The sequence below is a fragment of the Perca flavescens genome, chromosome 10 (assembly GCF_004354835.1).
Source record: "Perca flavescens isolate YP-PL-M2 chromosome 10, PFLA_1.0, whole genome shotgun sequence".
NCBI lineage: Eukaryota > Metazoa > Chordata > Actinopteri > Perciformes > Percidae > Perca > Perca flavescens.
The window spans coordinates 34,010,505-34,035,757 of record NC_041340.1 but is presented as its reverse complement, the minus strand read 5'-3'; the positions used below and the strand labels follow the sequence as shown (position 1 = coordinate 34,035,757).

The window sequence follows — 25,253 nt, the reverse complement described above, 5'->3', positions numbered from 1 at the left end:
GTTAAAGTTCCCTTGGCCTTTGGAATTAAAATAGCCCCACATCATCACACACCCTTCACCATACCTAGAGATTGGCATGGTTTTATGTCGGTTAGCCTAATAGCTGGTTTGATTTGCACTGAGAGATGATTTTATGCAAAGTACCCCATACCAAACCCTAGGTATGGTGAAGGGTATGGGGATGTGGGGGTATTTTAATTCCAAAGGCCAAGGGAACTTTATCAGGATGCATAGAATCCTGGATCCATGAAATAACTGGCCTTTAAAAATAAACATCTACCTGCCTGTATGGGAATTTAACATAGGGGTGTACTCACTTTTGTTGCCAGCGGTTTAGACATTAACGGCTGTGTGTTTTTGAGGGGACAGCACATTTACACTGTTATACAAGCTTTACACTTAATACTTTACATTGTAGCAAAGTGTAATTTCTTCAGTGTTCTACCATTAAAAGATATAATGAAATATTTACTAAAATGTGAGGGGTGTACTCACTTTTGTGAGATACTATATATATATATATATATATATATATATATATATATATATATATATATATATATATATATATATATATATATATATACATACATACATACAGTATATATGTATATATACATACGTGTGTTTATATGCATATGTTTCTGTCTTAGTGAAGCACTATATGCTATATAAATAAAATAAACTTTAAACTAGTGCAAAGAGAAAACGTAACTGAAAATAATATTTAAAAAGGCCCCAAAAAAGACATGACCTGAGTACCCAAATAAAGAATCTTCATGGTCTACTTTTGGACTTGTTCATCGCAGGGGCTGAGCGGGGCGGGGGCTTCTGGGGCTCCAGCCCCGAATGTTTTCTTAAAGGCCCAGAATCTTTTAGGCCAACTTTACTGTCTTTCAGTGGCTGTGGCGGGTTCTGTTTTAAAGCTAGATATTGGTATCATATGAAGCTAAATAACCAAAAGGTAGGCCAAGGGAGGTTTTAGCAAGGGATAAACTGGCAAGGACACTTCAAAGGTGTCCCTTGACCTCTCACCTCCAGAAATCCAAATGAAAATGGTTTCTATGGGTACCGATGAGTCTCCCTGTTACAGACATGCCTACTTTATGCTAATCTAATGCATTGTTTCCCGGCAACTATGCTATTTTTCACAAATTCGTTTACAAATTTGTAGGCATTCTATTAACAAATCGCTTGAAAAATGGTGCAAATAGCTGTCATAAACAGCTGAACAATAACAACATCTGGCCCCGCCCCCTGGTTCACCGTGCTTACTGTCTGTTCTTGCAGCAGCTGAGGTCTGAGGTTGAACGGACGATGGAGACGATGATGCAGTGCCGGTCCCTGCGTTCCTCACTCTGCCAGGGCTCGACACCAGTTCAACCGTAGCTGAACTCGATGGCTCTGCTTCCACGTCAGGGTCCTTCTCAGCCTCCACCTCCGCACCTCCGGGCCCAGTGACAGCGGACGGCGAATTGGAGACGCAGGCGGGCGGGGAGGAGGGAGGAATCAAACTCTCTTCTACATCGCCGACAGAGAGGGATCTCTGCCAGGCGGGGGCGACGGTGAAGCGGGCTCTGCTCTGATCCGGACCTCTGGACGGCGGTTTAACGTCTTCCTCCACAGAGGCGGGAGGTGGAGCTTCTCCGTCCAGGGCCCACCGTTTTTCCATTTCTACGGTTTTCACGTTGTCAGCTGGTTCTTCTTCTTCTTCTTCTTCTTCTTCTTCTTCTTCTTCTTCTTCTTCTTCTTCTTCTGTGGCTGCTGTGTTTTGCTGTGTGGCTGCTACAGCATGACAGCGTGTCTCACTTTCGGCAGTTGGGGACTGTGGAAAGAAAGGTGTGGCTTTCTCTGAGCTCGGAGAGAGCAGGTTGATGTGGATGGTGCTGGTCTTGCTGGGAGTGCTGGCTCCACTCTCCGGTGACAGAGCCTCGCAATGCGACTCGGGAAGAAACAGCGAAGAAGGCTTAGCCTGTTCTGTGTCTTCACTTTGATCCCCCCCCCCTTGCTTCATGACTAAATGGGATGTTTCGACACCCTCCCGCTGCCGAACTTGTTCGGTCAGATCTGCGTCAGGTTGGTTTGCTTCGCCCTCTTCCTCTTGCTCTGATTTCTGCTCTGTGCGGTCCATATCTACGCCTTCCTCCCCCTTCTCCTCTCCATCTCCCCTCTCCTCTCCGAAGCTTTCATTGGACGCTGTTTGACTTCCATGCGCTACAGCGAACACCTGATGGCCCCCCAGGTCTGATTCATCGTCGTTTGTGCACGCGTTGACGCCTCCGACCGCAACACCCTCCTCTTCCTCCTGCAGCGACACGGCACCGTTCTCTTCAGGAAACGTCTCCGTCATCTCTTTTGCGTCGTCCCTCTCGTCTTCCATCGCTTCCTCCGCCTCCTCAACTCTCTCCTTTGCCTCCTTCACGTTCACCTCTTCATCGTCCTCTTCCCTCGTCTCCCGTCCCTCCTCCTCCTCCACCGCGGGCTGCTTTATCTCCAGCTCGATCGCCTCCTCCTCTCCCTCACTCTCTTCTTCTTCTTCTTCTTCTTCTTCTTCTTCTTCTCTTTCCTCTTCCTCTGCCTGGTCGACAGCGTTTCCTGTAAGCGTGTCAGGTTGTTCCTCGGGGCTGACTTCCTCTGCCTCGTCTTTTTCGCCCTCCTCTTCTTGCTGGAAGATAAAGGAGAGAGGAACGTAAGACAGATCTGAGTTTTTAACTGCACACGGTACAGATAGACGCAAGCTGGTAGTGGCGCATTACTGGTTTGTAACCCTTTGAACTCTGCAGTAGAAATGGTCCGCCAGTGCCTACTTTGGTATTTTCGCTTATTGTGATGTCATTTCTTGGAGTTTCTTCAAATGCTTCATATCCCTAAAATCAGTCCAACCTAAGCTATGAGGCAATGTAAGTCAATAAACCATAATGATTAATAAAAGTATTTCAATTGTGTCATGAATAAAAAAAAAAAGGATAGCGCTGCGCCTAGTTGGGTGGCACCGCTCTCCCAATAAGAAAACAATGGAACGGCCAGCGCGGAGCAGTTTTAGCGTGGATAATGTGTAGGCGGCTAAAGGGTTAAAGTAGTGAAAGATCGTGGCCGGTTGGCTTGGTCGGTGGAGCGGGCGCGCATGTGCGGAGGTTTGTTCCTCGATGCAGAAGGTCCAGGGTTCGAATCCGACCTGTGAAGGTTTTCCTGCATGTCTTCCCCCCCCTCTCTCCCCCCTTTCATGTCTCTCTGCTTTCCTGTCCAATAAAGGCAGAAATGCCCTAAAATAAAAAAAATAAAATAAATTTAAAAAAGTATTGAAAGATCAATGTCAGAGGACAAAAATAAACGAGTTGCTAGCCAATAGAGCCAAATTTATAATACCCTCTAGAGCAGGGGTCTTCAATGTTTTTTAAGCCAAGGACCCCTTAACTGAAAGAGAGACGGGGAGGGACCCCCTACTATATATTATGTATAAAATGAAGTTGCATATTAAACTTGGCCTACAATATCATGTGGCCGTTCTATACATAGCTTTTTTTGCATACTAAGTTTTGAAATTGGCTTATAATTGTTGGCATGGTTTTATAAATCATGTTTTAATGTTAAACATAAAGTAAATGTGGCACAGTGAACCCTTAGGATGAACTGTATCTGCGGATGGCCTTAGTGACTACCTTACTTATAGGCCAGTAAGCAGTGGGGATTTATATTTGCTAATAATATGTTGGATTTGTGTTTACTGATGTTAATTTTTGAAAAAACTTAAATTAACAATAATTTTGAGGCCCCCCTGCATTGACTCTGAGGACCCCCAAGGGGTCCCGGACCCCCTGTTGAAGATCCCTGCTCTAGTCTTTAAAACCCCCTTTATTATTATTATTATATATATATATATATATATATATATATATTTTGTCGTGTGTATGTGTATGTGGGACCTGTCTTGAATGAGGACCAGCAATGTTTAGCGGTGGGCGGGTAAATGGGGGCGGGGGTGGGCGGATGGTAGGGTGGGTTGGGGGAAGCAAAGTGGGTTGGTAGGGGTGGGTCAGTATAATCCATAATAAGTATTGAGGGTAGCATAGTGTGTAAAAGTAGAGAAATTCTGATGAAACTGATTTTAATGAAATTCTAAAATTGTTTTATTGTTGTTTCACCCTTATTTGATGTACTTCCTGGTACCTAATCATGATGAAAAAGAATAAAAAAATTAAAAATAAAGAAAAATTGTTTCCCGAAGCTTCATTAGGCCATCACTAGGTTAAAGCTACTTCAATTACAAAATTCAAAAATAAATCAAAGATACATACACCATGTTGACTGACGTGTTCCACCACTAGTTCCTCCTCCTCTGCTGCTTCTTCTTCCTCTGCTGCTTCTTCTTCTTCTTCTTCTTCTTCTTCTTCTTCTTCTTCTTCTTTCTTCTCTTCGACTTTCTCCTCTTCTTCAACATCTTGACAGGAAGGAGCGCTCAAAGTGCTAACCACTACCGGTGTGGTGTGGTCGGAGCCAGCCAGATAACCGACAGGCTCGTCCACCTCTGCCTCCTCTTCCTTTACCTCCTCTCCTTCCTCTATCGCCACATCTTCTCTTTCCTGTTCCTTCCCCTCCTCCTCCTCCGTCTCCAGGACAACACCCTCCGTCTCCAGACAGGACGCCAGAGGAGTCTTCAGGGAGCTCAGCACTTCCTGTAAGAAGGAGCTCTCCTCTTCTCTGCTTTCCTGGACTTCGTCATTTTCTCCGCTCAGTGCAGAGTCACTTTCATACCCCTTCTCCTCTGCTTCATCGGCAACGCTGGGCGGGTCCAGCAGATACTCTCTGAGACCAGCAGGGGGCTCCGGTGTGGCTCTAGAAGCAGATATAATAATAATAATTATACCTTAATTTAAAAAGCGCTTTTTAAGTTACAAAGTGCTTAACATTCATTTAAAAAACAACAAACAATAAAATCAATAAAAAGCAAGTCTAAAGTAGTGAGTTTTTAAAAGAGACTTAAAAGAAGACAATGTTGTGGCTTCCCCGATCTCCGGCAGGTCATTCTACAACTGGGGGGCCCCGAGCAGAGAAGGCCCAATCACCTTTAGTTTTCAGGTTTGACCAGGGAGTGACTTAGGGGTGACCGACGAATAGTCAAATATTCAATGCTTCGATGGAAAGAGCCTGATTCGACTGCCAGTCTCACAGTCGAAACTTCTGCGCCGTAAAGTTTACACTCGTAAAGACAAGTGTAAACTTGCAGCAACTTGCAGCAACTTGCAGCAACTTGCAGCAACTTGCAACGCGCCGGTCTGCGACGTTCTGAAACCTGCCTGTTTACACCAATGAGATGAGACGAGACGCTGTATCAATTTCATGGCACAACGACTCTAACCTAACTTCCGACTTTCAGGCTTTATTTCTTGCTGGATATATCATTTGTTGCGTCTAAATATGGATGTGGATAACATTAGTGATAGTGAGATGCTTGCCACAGTTACATTTCTAGTGATGAAATGGCAAAAACGTGTTATTTCTCTGATTCACTTCGTTTTAACAACGCTCTCTCTCTTCAGTCACTCTCTAGATCGCTCTAACATTAGGCTATATTCCACTTCCGGAATTGCTCCAGTGCTGACGGAGATTCCACCGGATGTCCCTCTTTTCGGCCGGTTGTCTGTTACTTTCCTCTTTCTTTGTTTTGGCATTTTAAACTCCGGTGGATTTCTGAGGACTATGGTTAACTGCTCCTCAGATCTCTGCAGGGTAAATCCAGACAGCTAGCTAGACTATCTGTCCAATCTGAGTTTTCTGTTGAACGACTAAAACTACTTTTGAACGTACACATGTTCCACCAAAACAAGTTCCTTCTCGAGGCTATTTTGTAGCGGCAACAGGGCTCCGTGCAGACCATGACGATTGTGATTGGTTTAAAGAATTGCCAATAAACCAGAGCACGTTCCTCTCCCATCCCGGAATGCTGTGTGGACTAGCCAGACCCTCCTCCGCAGTGCTGTGGAGGTAGGTCTGGCAATGCGAGACTACTCAGGCTACTGTGCTTGCAGGCGTTTGTTGAGCCTCCGGGCAGGTTCAGACCGCTGCAACTTTTCCCTCAATGTTCTAAATCGGTTTTATCTCGCCGCGAATCTTTGAAGCTTTGAATACATCTTTATATAGTGGGTAAATAAATCCAACCGCCCCATGACAGATTTATGTTTCACTTTCCATGATCCGGGACCGACGGTCGCCCCACCCACATGATTCGACGATCAGTTGACGATAGGCAAAACATGACAATTCTGATTCGACTATGAAAATTCTTAGTTGGGGACACCCCTAGAGTAACCAAGAGTGACCTAACAGTGGATCTCAGGTTTTGTTCAAGGGGGTAAGCCAGCCTCCACAAAGCGTACCTCCTATGGAGCCATTTTGTTGCTAACAAGCCATCACCTTCCGCTAGCATTCCATTGACTCCCATTAATTTTGGCACCACTTTGACAGCGAATAACTTTACATCTGAAGCGTTTAAAGACTCTATTTGTCCATTTTTTATTTCTAAAGAAACACAACAATGTATAAAAGGCTCCATTACCTTGTACCTCACGTTATGGCTCCGTAGCAGATGTTTTTATAAAAATAGGCTAACGATTGTGTCATAACCAAGCGACTTACTGTTGCATAGTAGAGGAATTACCGTACAGTACAGGAAAAGCTCACAGGCAGTTTCAACTCACATTAGCTGTTTAAGTTTAATTACTAATGTTAACTAGCATGTTGGTGATCAATAATTAGCCTGTGCCCATGTTATCTCCTTACATATACCTACGCTCTGCGTCTCTGCAAGATTTTGAATGATTGAGATTTCTCTTGGCACAGCTACCAGAAGACGTTTGGAGGCTGATCAGTAACGCTCAGCCATCACCGGAAAAGAGCTTCTAATAGACTTCACTGGTCTCCGTGGAAATCTATGGCGTCCCATTGTCCATTTAACTGTCTATGGTTTTGTTTGGGGAAAGCAAGTTCAGCTATATGTTTTGGAGCTATCCCCGATACAAGTCTTACGAATGATCATTCTAATTTTAAAATCCACTCTAAAAACAGACTGGGAACATGTCAATGGGAGTGATTTTAAAATGTGTGTTATGTGTTCTCTCCTGTTGGACCTGGATATGAGTCTGGCTGGGGCATTTTGAATGAGCTGAAGTTTATTGAGAGGAGGAAAAAACAAGGAGGAAATGATGTCTAATCACCCGTGACTGTCCAGAGAGGAGGCTCTGGAGCTGGGCTTGGAGGAGGCCAGGGGCTGGGCGTCTGGGTGACACAGCTCCGCAGGAGGGGAAGAGTCCGGCCTGGGAGAAACATCCTGTTCTGCTTCAGACTCGTCCTCTCCCTCCTCCCTCTCCTCCTCATCTCTCACCAGGGAGTGTCTGGAATGCTGTGGCTGCTGCTCCTTCTCCTCGTCTTCTTCGTCTTCTTCTTCCTCCGTATCCACCTTTGGTTTCAGCTCATCAACACTTACAGCTGGACCACAGACAGAAGCAAAGGTCTCAGAGGGCAACCTGATATGATGCAGTGCCAGCAAAGGGTACGGAAGTCTATGGCTGCCAGATGTTTATCATGAAATCATTTAACCAAATCAAAGATTCACTATCTCATTTGTGTGTGTGCATAATATATGGCAACATTAAATTAAATTAATATTTTAAAAGTAACATTTTCATGATCATATTTAAAAAAAGACATAATTTGCTAAGATGGAACAGATTCGTTTTAACAAAAGGAATTCACAAAAATAATTTTTGAAGGTGTGGAAATTTTTTTTCGATATGAAAATGAAATGAAATGTCTGATTTGTGTGTTTGCTGCCACCCTTAATGGAGCATGCTTTGATCTTGCACTCTGATACTCTGGCAGCACTCCACCTATGTGTAGGGCTGTGTACCGAATTCAGACCAAAAATATTGAGTATTGAAAAATGCCTTGTCATTCAATACCCAATTTCAATACCTATTGAGTAAATCTCATCAGCGTCAGTGAGCCAATCAGCATGCTTCTACCAAGATCTAATCATTTTGGTGATTGGCTGTCTAACGTTACACGTCGTAGAGACACGCAGGAAAAACTCTATGTTACACACAGTAACGTAGTAGGAGCTGAAACATAAATAAGATTTGTGCCGTAATGTTGTCATTTCTTTTGTTATAATGGATTTTATAAAATTGGTATCGAAAAAAGTATAATTTAGGAACCAGTATCCAAGTCACGGTATTGGTATTGGTAGCTATATCGAAAGGTTTTGAACGATACCCAGCCCTACCTATGTGTGTGTGTGGTTTTTGTTTTTCCTTTATTTATTTATTTTTTGCTTTTTTTATTGCTGACTTGTCTAGTTTACTGTGACTGTTACGAGAAAAATTTAAAGTAAAGTTTTTAATAAAAAAAAAAGAAAATGCATAATTTGCTAAATCTAGTTCAAAATAATAATTTTGAGTGCACTCACTTAGCATATTACTATCATATTGATAATGAAATTGAATGTGAATTCTTTGTTGGACAAATTGGTGGACAAATTACGACTACATTTGAAAACTAAATTACAAATGTTTGCAGGTGAATTTTAATCATGTCTTGATTTGAGCTAATTTCTAATGAAATGGCCGGACTCTCCCACGCATATATATATATTTTTTAATCTCTTAAATTTCTCCCAAACCAATATAAAAGTGAAAAAGCCATTTTATTTTCATTAGAAATCAGGACATACAGTAATTAAAAAAGAGCAATTTCATTTTTAAATTTAGGTTGGAAATGTAAAAATGAAAAATACATTTCAGATTAAATTTCTTTTGTCATTATTGCAATGTTAGACTCGGGAGTACACTGAAAATCATTTGCCAATGGAGCTTTTATTTTAATTATAAATTTGGGAGTAATTATGCATTTTCATATATTTCATTTGCAAACTGAAATGGAATATGGAATTTCTATTTGATTAAATGATTTAATATTAATATTGGGCAGTGAAAGACTTCCATACAGGCAGTCCTTGATTTAAAGGCAAAAAAAAGTTAAGTCAAGCTGAAAAAAAAAAAGTGAACATACCTTCTGATGTCTTCTGTTGATCTCGCTCCTCCAAAGCTTCTGTTATGGAGGCGTTCAGGGTCTCCTCCAACACAGAGTCTCCCTCTGCCTTCATCTCCAGCCTCTGCATGGACAGGAGACATTCGCGATTACATCATCATTCTCAATGACCACTGTGGCGGTCATGGTGACAGTTAGATAGTCCGGTTAAAGTGCCACTGAGCAGAACACCGGTTCTATGGCTGACCCTTTCGTCATTTCAATTCCAACCCATGGCACTTTGCTGCATGTCATCTCCCTCTCTCTCCCATTTCCCTATTTTAATCTGTCAAAGGCAATAAGAGTACATGTGATCATGTTAGTGTGTTTGTATGCGTCTGAATGTCTTACACAGACAGGTTTCCTCCTGTTGCAGGCTTTGTGTCTCAGGCCCAGCTTGTGTTTGGCAGCAGAGTTATCCAGACAGCCGAAGGGACTGGCCGGCAAACTGAAGTCCCCTGGGACCACCAGGGGGCTCACCGCTCCAGACAACTGGAAAGACAACGGGACAGAGTTTCACAAATAACTTATTAACAGGGGGAATTCTCCTGAGGCATTTGAGAACACAAGTAAAACAAGTAAAGTTGATCGTGATAAAAGGTGGGGTTTCCCTTAAAAAATGAAGGCAGCAGAAAAAAAAACAACCAAAGTGAATAGAGCAACACCAGCAAAGAGAGACAGAGAGAAAGAGAGAGAGAGAGAGAGAGAGAGAGAGAGAGGGAGGAGGGAGGGAGTCCAGCTGTATAAATATTAGCTGCCCTTATCTGCAAGACCAACACTTTCTCTGTCCTCACTGGAGAAGTACCCCTCTCTGTCCTCTGACAGTTTGACATAAAAATCTTAAAGAGGTTTTTACCTTTTCCCATCCATTATCCTTAAGAAAAAAACCCTAACAGAGTACTAATAATTTACAGTTTGACATGTCAACACACACTTCACTTCTATTTTCTACTAAACAAGATTCCACGGTGAGGTCTGCGGCTGCTTTTTCAAATATCATTTTCGATGCTTTGAGCACCACTCTTGGCTCTATTGTTTCGGGTTTGTGGCAGCGGTTCAGAGATGAAAATCTCCGAACATCGGCAAACGAAACCAAAACTATTTGCGTGGCTAGAGCCCACCAGAGGTCATATGATATGTCATAACTACACTTTAGTTATTGTGTGACAGTTAGAGGCATGTGATCCAATTCTAGATTTCTGTTTATGGAGTTTTCAGGTCTCTGTGTATGTGTTGCGTGTGTGTTTGAGTGAGAGTGAGAGAGAGAGAGAGAGAGAGAGAGAGAGAGAGAGAGAGAGAGAGAGAGAGGCGGGTTGAGGCAGAATTTAAATGCTATAACTACAAGCAGACACGCTGACTGCCAGAGAAACCATTGGAATGCACTCTGAACACACACACACACACACACACACACACACACACACACACACCCTGAGGTCCATCTTTGAGCATCACACACAAAGCACATGACAGTTATTTACTGTGCGACAGATGCATTTGTCTTCGTGCATTTACTGTCTGATTCAGAGCTGCAGGAGATGGTTAAATCCTCAGGTGGACACACAAAACGTATCGGACTTAAGAAGCCTCTAAACTTTAAATTACACCATTCAAATCATCATCGAATGATCTGGCTCTTTAGCTGCTAAATGCTCCACTATGTTCACCAGCTATAGACGGCAGACGACAGTGTACAGTGCGTTTATCAGAGCTTCTTCACAGAACACAGCTGTTGGCTGCGGCTGAAAACAACACTGATAAGAGCTGCGTGAGTGAACCAGAACAGTGAAGTTGTAGGCCGGAAATTAAAAAAAAATAAACTGAAAGGCACTATAGCAGGACAGAGTCTGATTGTAATTCTCTGAGGTTTCATCGTTATGAGCAATAACTTTCACATTGCAAAAAATATTGATTAGTGCAGCTTTAACACGCAGAGTTAAAAGTTAAGCCCTCTGCACTCTTTCTATTTACAGTAAATATGAAGGCAGACTGACCCAGACCCAAGTACCCAGACTGATTTTAGACTGATATGGACATGTTGTCTAGCTCAAAGCGGTTAGCCCTGCAATGAAATCCAAGTTCATTTTCAGAATTAAAAAAATCTAAACATTCTGTATCTCCATAAAGTCTGTCGGGACTTCTCAGTGAGTGGTCAAGCTCAAGCTCCACTCTGACGGCAATTCATAAGTCACTGCAGTCCTCCTTGACCACATTCCTGTGTGGAATGCACTTTAAAAAGGGATATTTTCAGGGTTTTTTGTAGCGGGCCATTTGCGGGGTTTTTTCAGTAGGAAAATGACTGTCCAAAAACCCCTTCTGAAATTGCTAAAACGGCACTATCATTAAATGCTCATTTGTCATACTTTGCTGACTGTGCTTTTTGCCCAGCGAGACTAAATGGATAGTTGAGGGATTTTTAGGACATTTGCCTTATCACAAATTGGCAGTGTCCAGCTGAAAAGAACTAATTGCAGTGAATTGTTTTAACTGACAGTGCCGTCAGGGAGCATTTGGGGCATACCAAGGAGCATTAGTTGAACCACAAACACATACAGTGCAGTGTAGCTCAGCAGACAATTAGAGGATACAGAGGGAGAAGGATAGGAATAAGAAAGAATGGGGATTAAGAGACTGAGAGAAGATGTTCAATTTGCAATGTTTTTCAGTGATTAGATTGGACCATGAGATTTTTTATTACCATCAGTCACGTGGAGAAATGTCACACTCACACAGCCTGAAGGTTCCTCTATATAAGGTCCTTTTATAAGGCACCATGAGATGACTTGAATGGCTGTTTTGGCTGGTGACAGGGGAAATCCTTCACTATGTTACGTGGAGGCTATTTATTTTATAACAGTACCACGTATTGGAGTTTAGAAGTGGATTTAGCCTTTTGTGTCTCCAGAGGGAGCTGTATAGAGTCTGATAAATAAGCTCAAGCGATGTCACTTGAGTCAGGGTCGGTCGCGTACGAAGACCACAAGTTTGAAAATGACAATGTCCGACATTTATTGAGTAGGCGTGCTCTTTGAAGTGTTTGTTTAGGGTGGATAAGCACATGAGAAGCTGGGTCCAGACTAGTTTGATGATAGTCAGACCGATTATTTTAAGGGGATGGAAGAATGCAAGGGGGCCCATCAATCCAGGAGAGGGCGTGTGAGATGGCTAGGGTGGCGGCGTTTGAAGAAATGTCATATAACAGTTTGCCAGATTGGATGTGTACACTAGAAAATGGGGAAAGTACCTGAGCTTTCTGGAGGGCTCCTAGGAAGCTTTGTGCATTGGTTCATGTTGTGAGTTGTATGTTTTGTATATGGTTAAAAATTGTTAATCACAATAATAAAGTGTTTGTTTACCTGGTCGTCGTCACTCTCTGTTCCCTCCAGACTGATGGAGCTGTTCCTCTGAGCCTGATTCTGGGATGCAGCGAGAGGAGAGAGAGCGTGTGTTAGCAGTGCTGTCTGCAGACAGCATTCAGGTGGACCACAGAGTGGGACATTACTCAATAATATGTGTTACCATGGCCGCGTGAAGTGTGGTGTATTCAGGTGGACTACAGGGCAGGCCGTCATCCTCAGACACAGTTCCGGCATCGTCCGTTTTCTTCACACACATGAGGGACGGAGGAGAGCCCAGTCTGATGGCCTGCTTCAGCTGGAGCTGCAGAGGAAAAAATCAGATTTGTGTGTATATGTGTTTGTCATCAATGTCCAAAACCAACCCATTTCTCACTCCAAACTCATAAAATACAGACGTTTGGGCAATGTCTGTCAGCGTCAGAAACGATGCGAAAAGCACCCCTTCAGAGTGTTTGTGGAACGCACCGGGGAGAGCAGCAGCTACACGGCGCTTGAAGATGACGTAGTTGCTAGCAAGGAGTATGAAAGCCCGAACATCCGCATAGGGAGGTTGGTTGGGGGGGTGGATGGGTCAAACAACACAGGACTTTCACCCAGGAGACCGGGGATCGTGTCCCGCATCGTGTTCCACATTGTGTCCCGCGTGTCACGTTTCCTAAACCCAACCGCTGCTTTCTTCTTTTACTAAACCCAACTGTCCCGTTCTTCTTTATCTAAACCCAACTGTCCCGTTCTTCTTTACCTAAACCCAACTGTCCTGTTCTTCTTTATCTAAACCCAACTGTCCCGTTCTTCTTTACCTAAACCCAACTGTCCTGTTCTTCTTTATCTAAACCCAACTGTCCCGTTCTTCTTTACCTAAACCCAACTGTCCCGTTCTTCTTTACCTAAACCCAACTGTCCCGTTCTTATTTACCTAAACCCAACTGTCCCGTTCTTATTTACCTAAACCCAACTGTCCCGTTCTTATTTATCTAAACCCAACTGTCCCGTTCTTATTTACCTAAACCCAACTGTCCCGTTCTTATTTACCTAAACCCAACTGTCCCGTTCTTCTTTACCTAAACCCAACTGTCCCGTTCTTCTTTACCTAAACCCAACTGTCCCGTTCTTATTTACCTAAACCCAACTGTCCCGTTCTTCTTTACCTAAACCCAACTGTCCCGTTCTTCTTTACCTAAACCCAACTGTCCCGTTCTTATTTACCTAAACCCAACTGTCCCGTTCTTCTTTATCTAAACCCAACTGTCCCGTTCTTCTTTACCCAAACCCAACTGTCCTGTTCTTCTTTATCTAAACCCAACTGTCCTGTTCTTCTTTATCTAAACCCAACTGTCCCGTTCTTCTTTACCTAAACCCAACTGTTCCGTTCTTCTTTACCCAAACCCAACTGTCCTGTTCTTCTTTTCCTAAACCCAACTGTCCTGTTCTTCTTTTCCTAAACCCAACTGTCCTGTTCTTCTTTACCTAAACCCAACTGTCCTGTTCTTCTTTTCCTAAACCCAACTGTCTCGTTCTTGTCCTGCGTGTGTCACCGAAACAAACCTTTTTATTAGCCCACCCATGACTTTTTCCTTAACCTAACAGTGTTTAGATATGATGCTAAAGGAGACTTTTAGCGTCAATAACAACACCAAAGGCACTTGACCAAGCGTCCGTATTTTATGCGATGGGAGTGAGAATGTGTTGCCAAAACCATAGACTGAATAAAGTATGGACGTAGTCTCTGTCACGTCCCCTATAGGTTTCTGAAGAACCAAAATGAAGCTCAAAGTGGGCGGCTCCTAGTGGCTCTTGCTGTCGCCATCTTGGCAGTGCCTGGCGTTGGCTAATCCAAAAATGATCATAGAGGTGGAGCAAATGGATGGAGCTGAGGCAAATGAATGAAGACCTATAGTCTATACTCACCAGTGGTGGAAGAAGTATTCAGATCCTTTACTTAAGTAAAAGTACTAATACCACACTGAGTAAAACTATGTAAGTATCATCAAGAAAATGTATGTCTAAAAGTAAAAGTACTCAATGCAGAAAAATTCTAATTTTAGAAACTGGAAATGATCCAAACAGTTCTGTCATCAACTAAGTGTTTAATCAGCTAATCATTTCAGCTGGACTTGTAGGCCGTTGTATTGTCAGGTGGTTTAATTTATAATAAAACATCATTTTTAAACTACGTACTTCATTTGTAAAGTAACTAGTAACTAATGCTGTCAGATGAATGTAGTGGAGTAAAAAGTACAATATTTCTCTCTGAAATGTAGCGGAGTAGAAGTAGAAAGTGGCACGAAAAGAAAAGACTCAAGTAAAGTACCTCAACATTTGTACTTAATTACAGTACTTGAGTAAATGTACTTAGTTATATTTCACCACTGGTACTCACGTCCTGTGACGGCAGCCCACCTGTCACTCAAAGCGACACACCCTTAATTATGCATACACCCCCCCCACAATTGTTATGAAGGGGGAACTGAGCTATAGAGACCAAAACCCAGTTTCTTTTGTAGCAGGCTGTAAACATGTTTATTTCTGCTGTAAAGTTGGCCATTTTAACATGGGGGTCTATGGGGATAAAATGGCTGTCGAGTGTATAATGAGAATTTTATATATAAAAAACTATCCATATAATTTGATTGTCAGTTCTAGCTCAGAGGAAGTATCCCGAATCGACCGGAGTCTTGAATGCCAACACAAAGAAAGTGGAAGGTGACGGACTTCGGGCTGAAAATGAGGGACATCCGGTGGTAACCTCAGTCATCGGGCATCCGGAACGATCCCGTAAATGAATAATCGTCGATATAGACTACTTCCGCATTGGCTATATTTGTTTTAGCACCGGAGGTCACTGCTTGTTTAAAACACATGAATCAGAATCAAAAACCTGGAAACAATGCCGCACTTGTAGATATTACAGCAGGAAGTGAAGGTGTTTTCCAGGTCTATGTGTGTTTTCTACGGTAGAGATGGAGAAGAGCCAACTACTAGTGTAGAGTATGATTAACAGAGACTGACTGTGAGTGTGTGTGTGTTTGTGTGTGTGTGTGTGTGTGTGTGTGTATATGTGTGTGTGTGTGTGTGTTTGTGTGTGTGTGTGTGTGTGTGTGTGTGTGTGTGTGTGTGTGTGTGTGTGTGTGTGTGTGTGTGTGTTGCGCAGGTATCACAGAAACTCAAACTAACAGACTTATCTGCCTGTTATCTGTGTTGCCCTGCAAACGTCACTCAAGGACTAAGGTGCAAAGCAAACACTGGAAGATACAGCTTTTCTTTAGCCGTGCTGGACACAGGCACACGCCAAGACCTTGACATCAAGACACGACCGCTGCAGTTTTCAGTGTTGATATTCAAATATTGTTACAGTAACTCTAACACACTGAGAAACAGAGAGGAACTCCAACTAAAAAAAGGACATAGGAATAGCTTATCTCACCATTAGCACTTGTGTTAGGAAGCTCAACTTGGTAGCACATACATTTCAGTTTATTACTAAATGATTATAAAACAGTACAAAATGTTGTTGTCTAGACATATAGTATCTTTGTAATGCTGTTGTGTTATAACTTCACATGAATGAGACTTAATTTGAGATAAAAAAGCATAGTTGTGACCAAAAACTAGCAAACAACAACGTTAGCATTTTGAAAAAATAGCAAAAAGGTGGCATTTACTCTTTTCTTATTTCTCATCTTTCTTTTTTTTTTACTGTGTGCCTTCCAATTTATGTCAAACGATTTTGTTTAGTGAATATTAATATAACAACTATTACAGGACGTGCTAGCAAAGTCATTAGCATGTCTGATTCTGTTAGCTACCATTGAGGACACCATAATGTTTTTTTTCCATCAGAATGATATCCTGGCACTGTGGACAGGGCTCTGAAGTAGCATTTTGCAGGGAGATAAATTACAGAAAATAGAATGTAACAGTTGAATAAATATATTGAATGTTAAGAAAAAAATATTTGAAATATAATACAGATGTTTGGTAGCATTAGGTAGCATAGATTTGGAATACAGTAATGACCTCCATTGTATGGCCTTGTTTGGGATATCTGCAAACTGACACCAACATAGAGAGCCGAAGTCCCGCGCCTTCCGGTGGACCTCATGGGACCTTAGCTCAGAAAAAATATGAACGGTAGTGAACGGGGAGAAGCAAATTATTTTTTGATCCCGTTTGAATTGAGCCATGCATTACAATATGTTGTTCGTCAATTTAAAAGATAATTTTTCAACCGAAGACTGTCTCAGTTAGCCGTAGGTTTGTCATATGACCACTTAGTTTAGTGTGAAACCGCTCAGTGGACTACATCTCCCGTCTCACACAATCTACGTCACCTAGCTTGATGCTTGGTTTGCTCGCTAGCTAGCTAGCTTAGCTCTGTTCCCCAACACATCTAACGTTATCTTAACTGCTGTGTTTTATCCAGTCAAGTGTTTTCAGCAGATAAGCTAAAGAACAAGCGAGATCCTCTGCTCATTAGAGTAATGTTACATCCCCGGTACGATACACACAGACATTGTAGCTTCAGCGAGACGTCATCCATGAAGTTTGTAGTCTTTCTAATTACGTATTTTTACAGTCTTAACAATAAACTGAGACTTTCTTCGGTTGAAAAATAATGTTTTAAATTGACGAACATCATATATGTAATCCATGACTCAATTCAAAAGGGATCAAAAAATAATTATTATCTCTCCATTGACTCTTGTTCATATTTTTTCCGAATTAAGGTCCCATGGACCGGAAGTAGAAGGGCGGGACTTTGCCTCTCTATTATCAGAACCCTCCTGTTGTCTTCGGGTCAAATTTGACCCATTTTCAAAAGGTTTCTACATCGCGAAATTGGGTCATCGACAAAAAAAGTGGACAAAACATCAGGAAAAGTGACAAAAAAGTCGGAAAACGTTGAAAAAAAAAGTTTTAATTGAATCGACGGGAAGACAAAACAAGGGTTAAGTCAGTGACCACAGCGTTGCACTGTGCATTATAGTCTAATAACAAAGCACCTTGTAAAATATTGATCCCTACACAGTGGGTTTATATTTGGCTCTGGAACCGCCTCATTCTGCTTATCAAACAGGCAGCTCAATGTGAGGATTAAAGCGCTCATATTATGCAAATTTTCAGGTTCATAATTGTATTTAGAAGTTGTACCAGAATAGGTTTATGTCATTTAATTTTCAGAAAACACCATATTTTTGCTGCAGCTCCTCTTTTCACCCTGTGTGTTGAGCTCTCTGTTTTAGTTACAGAGTGAGACATCTCACTTCTGTTCCATCTTTGTTGGGAGTCGCACATGTGCAGTAAGTACTGCTAGCCAGTCAGTTATGCAGAGTATGAAGGCGTGCCACGCTAGCAGCTAGGCGAGCATTATAACGTGTGTTACAAAGTGACCACATTTGTCTCTGAAGTAAAGGCTGGACTACAATAGAGCTGTTTGGAGCAGTTTGTGAACAGTGTTTTCTCTGGAACATGGTAAGTCCCTTTGAGGTGGACTTTGGGCTTTTTCACTTTGTAAACCTATAACGTGCACAAAAAAGATATATAACACAATAAAGGAAAGGGGACAATCCAAAAAGCATAATATGAGCACTTCAAGGTAAAGAAATCTCCATTAGATGGAGCAGTTTAAGGTCAGTCCCTCTGTCTGGGTCTCATGTCTTCCTATTTTAGCCCATTGTTGTGACAGACATTTGTTCTGTCTGTCTGCTTTTCTTTTCATCAAGCACTCCTTCATGTTGCTTTGACAGACGCTTTCATTTTAACCTCCCTTTGTGATACACATCAGCCCGGCCCGTCTGACTAAATATAGAAAGTAAACATACAGCAGATCAGCTGGTACCACTCTCTCTCTATATCAACTCCTTTATTGATAAATACTGCTTATGACAGCTGAGAACAGTATGGGGTCATAGACACACTCACTCCCAAACACGCAGACAGTGATTCTTTGTGTGTCTATTATTCCTCATTAACCTGCAGTCAAAGGCGCTTTTTTCTTGCCTGTCCCCACAGTCAGGTCAAAGGTCAGGGACACTTTTTTATTTCTCCAGGAAAAGACCGAGATACTGAAACTAGGTTCTTCTGGTTAACCAGTGTCTCCAACCAAAAGACCAGGGAGGCTGTTAATGTCTATTTACCTGTAGTGATTTCACTTTCCCGTGAATGCTGTCCTGAGATGCCCCCAGAGCCTCGTTGGCCTCCGACAAGTCCGAAACAAAGACAGAGTCGTGGGACAAGGCCTTGCTGCCCAGGCTGATCTTTGACCTTTGGGAAACAGGAAGAAGAAGAAATAAACAAAGCAGAAAGGGATGTTTCACAGATTCAAAAACATAATAAACTAAATAAAGAGAAGTGGATGTTGGGATTCCCCATTGGTCAGTGGATTTTTTTACCCTATATTATTATTCTCTTCTTTTATCAAAGAAAATCATTTCAAATAAATCAATAATCTCTTATTATGTTCTTTTTTGTCCAACTACTTTGTGCCGTATTCCCTAATGATTATAAGGGTAAAGTTCAATAAAATTGGAGCAGATACAGTATATCCTGTGACACCGAGAAAAAGTCCAGAGTAGACGAGGCAGGAAGTGGCACAGCCTAGGAAAACAAAGGAAATTAGGACTGTCCACAGGAAGACACATTCCATTACTTGTTACGAAAACAGGAAGCCACGAGCCTCAGCTGAGGGAGAACAGGAGATGGATGTTAAAACATGATCTTCCTTTCTTAAATTATCTCTATCCGTTTTCACACAAGAGAAGATTATCTAAAGTCAAAATAGACAAGGGGAACACCAACAAATTGGGTAGACACATAAAACTGGGCTGCAGGACAATGACACATTGCATCTACTGTCAGCGGCTGTGTTTTGTTGGTGAACCCGTTAAAAATGCGTGTGGTATAAAATAAGTGGCGGCTGAATAAAACACTGGAAAGTCTGAGCATATCTTTGAAAAAAAAAAAAAAGTTTACATTGCTTGAACTGGATTCATATTTCATTGGGGTGGGTCATCTCACCTTAATGATCTGCCAACCCACCAAAATCTATTTAAAAGACAATTCAGGCACAAAATGAACCTAGGGGTTAGTAACACATGGGTACCGAGTTGACCGTTCTCTGGGATATGTTTTCATGCTAATCGAATGTGACCAGTTTTAGCTTTTACCACTAACAAGGCTCAAAATAGCACCACACTTCCACGGTAGCATAATGAGGGTCCCTACATGTAAACCGAAGCATTGAGAACTTTGTAAGTGTACAGACAGTTTATTACAAAGGTAGTTTATAAAGACAGTACCGTTCACATATACAGGCAGGCGCCATCTTGGGAAAACAAAACGTTGAATGACGAACGCTGTGTAACCAGTAACCAGTAACATAGCTCAGGCATGGCGTTCTACAACTATCTTTTTAATAAACTGTCTTAGAAACTTCTCAATGCTTCGGTTTACATGTAGGGACCCTCATTATGCTACCGTGGAAGTGTGGTGCTATTTTGAGCCTTGTTAGTGGTATAGAAATAGAGATTTCTTTTTACTTTACCCATGCCCCGACGACTAGCTTTATAAGCTAATCAGCGGTTTGTGGTATCTTGTTTCAAGCTGGAGACACTTTCGATTGGCATGAAAACATATCCCAGAGAACGGTCGACTCTGCACCCGTGTGTTATTAACCCCTAGGTTCATATTGTCCTTTAATTAGCTTCGGTTTTAGTGTACCATGATGGACTAAACGCCTTTTTAAAAGGCTTTTCTACCCTGAGACAAATACAATTATGAAGGAAACGCTAATAGTGTGCTGCGTGTGCAGTAAAAACTACTGTGGTGGAAGAAATTGGAGTAGTCGGGAATGACTTGACTTAGAGAAAATGTGATGAGGACAGTTCAAAGTCCAAACAGAAAGGATTAGATGAGGCATTCTGTAACCCTTCTCTAACAAATATAAAGCTTAATGGGAAGCAAAATGGGTGAGATTGCAGATTTGAGACGCAAAATGTAGCACTTAAACCAAACATTTCCCAAATAAACCACATAGAAGTATTTTTTTTATTTCAGTTGACAGGCACTTAGCATACATGTGTATGTAACTGTGTAGATGTTTCAATAAAAGTGTTTCTGTCACTGCTAACTCATGTTTTTGTGTATGTGTGTGTGTGTGTGTGTGTGTGTGTGTGTGTGTGTGTGTGTGTGTGTGTGTGTGTGATCTTACCCAGAGCCCTTGTCCTTCTCTGATCGAGTGAGCGTGTTATTTTCGGATGTTTTGCTGACATTGTCACTTGATTGGCTGGCTTTAAGCCCCGTGTCTGCTCCTGCCGCTGGCGGCTCCTTTCTCTTCTTCCTGGCAAAGAATTTTTTAAATGTCTGGAACTTGGACTTCTTCTTTCCTGTGAAGACAATTGAGAAAAGAGAGACAATTAAAGAAAACTGTTTGAACCCCCGTTACAGTTACCTTTTCCTCTTTACCACTAATTGCACAGTGATATGTTAACGAGACAATTACCCACACAGCGTCTTTACATACAACCCTCATCTGGGTTCTACATTGAGCAATTAGCCCTGTGTTGGCTGTAAAGGCCTAGGTAGGTATCCCTGAAGAAACTACACACCAAGACTGATGCACATAAAGAAGTACATAAAGACAGATTCCCACACACACACTCTTCAGCTTGTAAACCCTCCCCCCCTCCCCAGTGAGTCCACCTCCATTGGCACTGCAGTGGAAAAACTCAACAACTTTTTTATAACTCCTTAAACAGCTACAAAGTGCTTTCATTGCGTTCAGTCAGCAAGCTCATCTAGAACCTGAAATGCCCACTGGTCCTCTCTCTGTCTCACATTCAACAGGCTGTCTTAAAATGTAGTCTTCTATTCAACTCAAATAGTCAGTGTAAAGAAAAATGTCCTTATCCTTGTGTTTTAATAACAAGACTAAGGCCACGTTCAGACCAACTTGTGCTCTGCATGTAAAAACGCAGCCTCTTCATTTATTCGAATGAAAGCAGTCCGGTGGCACAGCGGGGCTGTGGCAAAACAAAAACCTGCAGCGACACAACTCTACATCATCTGGCAAGAAACTGCGGTGGCCAATCACAAACATGCAGGCACACATCCCTAGTAGGTTATGCTGCGTTCATGCCACCTCGGAATAACAGGCACCGCCCCCCTGGTTACGTTGTTTTTCCGACTGGCAGCGTTGACATGGTCGGGATGCGTGTTCTTCTTCTTCTGTTATATTGGCGTTTGGCATAACAACTTTTTGCATGACTGCCACCATGGTTGGCCGTAGCCTAGAGCATAAGGTGTGTGAAAACATGGAGGCCACAATAACAAAAGATTTTCTGTTGTTTTCTTATGCAAGCATCCAAACAGCACATCGTCAGGTGTTTTTTTGTGTTATCTGCAGGACAACGAACGGGAAAAGACATGGATAATGTGTTGTTTTTTTATACATAGGCCTATTTATGAATAATTTTAAACATATTATGTTTGTGTATGTTTATTGGCAGAGGAATTTGTCCACAATAAACAGTTTATTATCATTGAAATATGTTCAGTGAACCAAAGTCGCCTCTATCAAACGTCAGTTGTCAACAACGCGTCACCAACTGGGGAACTTGGTTATCAAAATCCAGCCCGAGTTTCCCAAAACTGATTCCCACAGGACGTTACGTGAATGGTGACGTTTTCACTCGGAAAAACGTTTTTCCGATGTCCATGAATGCATGGTTACTTTGTACCAAGAATGCAGTACTTCTAAACCACAGTGCACTGCAATGGATCTGTTACTCAAACTGGACTTCCTGGATCGATATCATGTCCGGCTGATACCTGAAGCAAACACAGCCCCCACTACAGCCATGCTAGCGCCTCTGTGACACTGTTTTTAAGCTCAATCTTGTTGTTCTTGAGCTTAACGCTAACATCGGCATGCTTAAATGCACACAGTGACAATGCTAACATGATGCTAACTGATGATTAGCAGGATAATGTTCGCAATGTTAAACATCTTAGTTTATAAGTTCAGCACTGTATATTTTAACAGTCTATGATTAAAATACAAAGTCCAGCTGAGGCTGTCATTAGTGTAGTAGGTATTGTAGCAACAAAAAGGTTTGACCTGCTGGTGGCGCTAGAGGGACAAGTCAAGGGATCACCAAAGTCAGTAGGATTCATCCTCTGGAGACCATGAATGTCTGAACAAAATTTCATGGCAATCCATCCAATAGTTATTGATATATTGCAGTCCGGACCAAAGTGGTTGGACCAACTGGCCAACCAATATTGCCATCACTTGGGTCACGCCATGGGATGGCTAAATACATGTGCCAGCTGGTCTTTGGCAAAGTGCATTATTTTTACACATCAAAGTCTGTTTACAGGTGTTATGGAGTACTATTGTATGTGTGAGAAAAGTTGTACAAAAGGCTTTTGTGGTTCCAGAGGGATCTGTGCAAATCTGGATAAATGTCCTCAAGTGATGTCACTTGAGTCAGCGTCAGTTGGGTCTGAAGACCACAAGTCTGAATATGACTGCTGAATCTCTGCCTGAGGCTACATCAGCCGCTATCAGCATAACAGACGAAAATCTCTGTCCAAACTGTTGATGGTTGAGTTGAATGCAGGAAGAATGCAGGGATAAAATAGGCAATATCTGCTGCATCAGTATTGATATATATTTTTTTTTTTTACTGTCCATTGCGAGTAGGCCAGTAAAAATTATTGCATAATTTTCTTATCGCAATATCTTTTAAGTATCGCCGTTTCTTTGTTTAACCGCAATTAATTGCTAACATTAGCTAAGGTCCTAAGGGGTATGACTGATGGTAATTATCATTTTCATGTTCATTTAAGAAAAAAATACAATGTTTTATGAAAATAAAGATGCGTGGTTTCATGTGTTATTACATACATTATCTGAGTCACATAACAGTGATGTAACCAAAAGGTGAATCCCGGGATTCATTCAAAAGTTGAATTTGTCTGCAAAATAAATACATAAATAGATATTTTTAAATTTGAATGAAAGAGAAAATTATATTGTTAATCGCAATTATTTCTGAGACAATTAAGTGTACAGCAAAATTTGGAATTGTTACAGCTCTTATTGTGAGTCTTACAATGTTATAGGAGTGCAACACTAAATAAGTGGAGTACTCTGATCATAGACTAATCTGCAGCTACCCTCTATCAGTGCTATAGGACAGCTTCATAGCACCAGAAGACTGCATAATGTGTCCACTAAATGACCTTTGACCTGACCAGAGATTGTAAATGAACATTTCAATACAGACAAAAGCCAGACACACTCATTACAGTTACAGACAGACAAAAACTCATTTGGAGCATCTCCAAATGAAGAAATGATCGCATATACTGTCCCAACTGACGGATGTTGTAATCCCCAGAGTCTGGACAGTGTTGAGACACAAAACAGAGGGAAACATAGGCAAAAGGAACTGTGAACAAAGAAGGAGCAGTGAAAAAAACAAACAACTGTGATCTAACTATTTTGAGAATTCACATCCCTAAGCCACAAAAATGCTTTAGAAGAGACATAAAAAAAGACACACATTCTTTATAAACTAGCTGTGTCATTTCTGTCTTTCTCCTCACGGGGAATCCTTGAGCATTCCTTCCTTTCTCTTAAAATACACTTTCTGGTTGGAACTAAATCACAGTGAAATATGTTTGGAATCTCAACCTGGAACCAGGGCAAAGACGCTTAAGAGTTTTGGGTCATACGCTAAACAACACATCACAAGAGGATTGAGCTTATTTATTTTTACATTAAAGATTTTACATGTTGTACAAGCAGTTTGGGTGCATTATTTGGCATGTTATATGAAAAAACATCACAAAATGAAGTACAAATCTGCATGGAGGGCTAAATATAGCACCTGTAACATTATTTTGATGAGTTGCCATCAAACCTCACAGTTTCTGTAAGAAATGTTGGCTGCAAATTCTCCTCTTATTTGCCCCGACCTTTAAGTGAACTGTTATATTTACGTGAGGAGCTTCCAACCAGCTTTTGATGATGCTTCAGAGGCCTTTGTGCACTGCCAAAATTAAAAATCAGGGGGAAACACCAGCCGAAGGTGCCATTTAGTGCACTATTTTAGGCACAATACATTATTATTATTACATTAAAGGTCTGCACTAAGAGAGCTGACAAAGGCCACTGCTTCAATGGAAGGTCAATATACATTCTCTCAGTTACAAACATGACTACACACACATACATATTAAAAATAACATCATGGGAATTTCAAGGCAGTCTAAGGTCAATATTAAGGGGAACTGACCTTGGCTTACACAATGAGAAGATGGTAACCTTTGACAGGGAAAAAATGCCACGGACAGAGTGAGAAAGAGGAGGAGGAGAGGGAAACTAAAACCTCTCTACATTGTTTTTGGGTCAGGACATGTACAGTACATTGTCAGGGGAGTTGGAGTGAAACGCACTATTTGTATTTATGAGCCAGTGATGGAGTACTCGAGTCCTGGACTTAGGACTCAAGTCCGACTTGAGTCATTATTCTCTGGACTCGTGACATGACTTGGATTCGCACACTGATGACTTTGACTCAAGGTTTTATAAAATTGGACTCAAGCATTCATGAAATAGGACTCTGAAGTTTCTAACTACTTTATGTTTAGCAGGCAGTGATGGAGTACTCGAGTCCTGGCCTCTGACTCGAGTCTGACTCAAGTCCCTATTCTCTGGACTCTGGACTCGACTTGAACTTGCACAATGATGACAAGGACGCGAGGATTTATGAAATCGGACTTGAGCATTCATGAAATAGGACT

At 41.7% G+C, this 25,253-nt stretch overlaps 1 protein-coding gene across 3 annotated transcripts in view; it reads right to left on the bottom strand.

Annotated features, from left to right (window-relative positions):
• zgc:66433 (uncharacterized protein KIAA1211) overlaps positions 1–25,253 on the bottom strand; it is a 67,715-nt gene that overhangs the window by 6,418 nt on the left and 36,044 nt on the right. For all 3 annotated transcript variants that reach the window (XM_028589931.1, XM_028589933.1, XM_028589932.1), the window contains exons 3-11: positions 20,650–20,824; positions 18,578–18,704; positions 12,601–12,741; positions 12,438–12,497; positions 9,433–9,573; positions 9,064–9,166; positions 7,212–7,482; positions 4,296–4,833; positions 1,276–2,665 (exon numbers count right to left, since the gene is read on the bottom strand). In XM_028589931.1, coding sequence (XP_028445732.1) covers positions 1,276–2,665; positions 4,296–4,833; positions 7,212–7,482; positions 9,064–9,166; positions 9,433–9,573; positions 12,438–12,497; positions 12,601–12,741; positions 18,578–18,704; positions 20,650–20,824 — 2,946 coding nt within the window. The remainder of the gene's footprint in view (positions 1–1,275; positions 2,666–4,295; positions 4,834–7,211; positions 7,483–9,063; positions 9,167–9,432; positions 9,574–12,437; positions 12,498–12,600; positions 12,742–18,577; positions 18,705–20,649; positions 20,825–25,253) is intronic.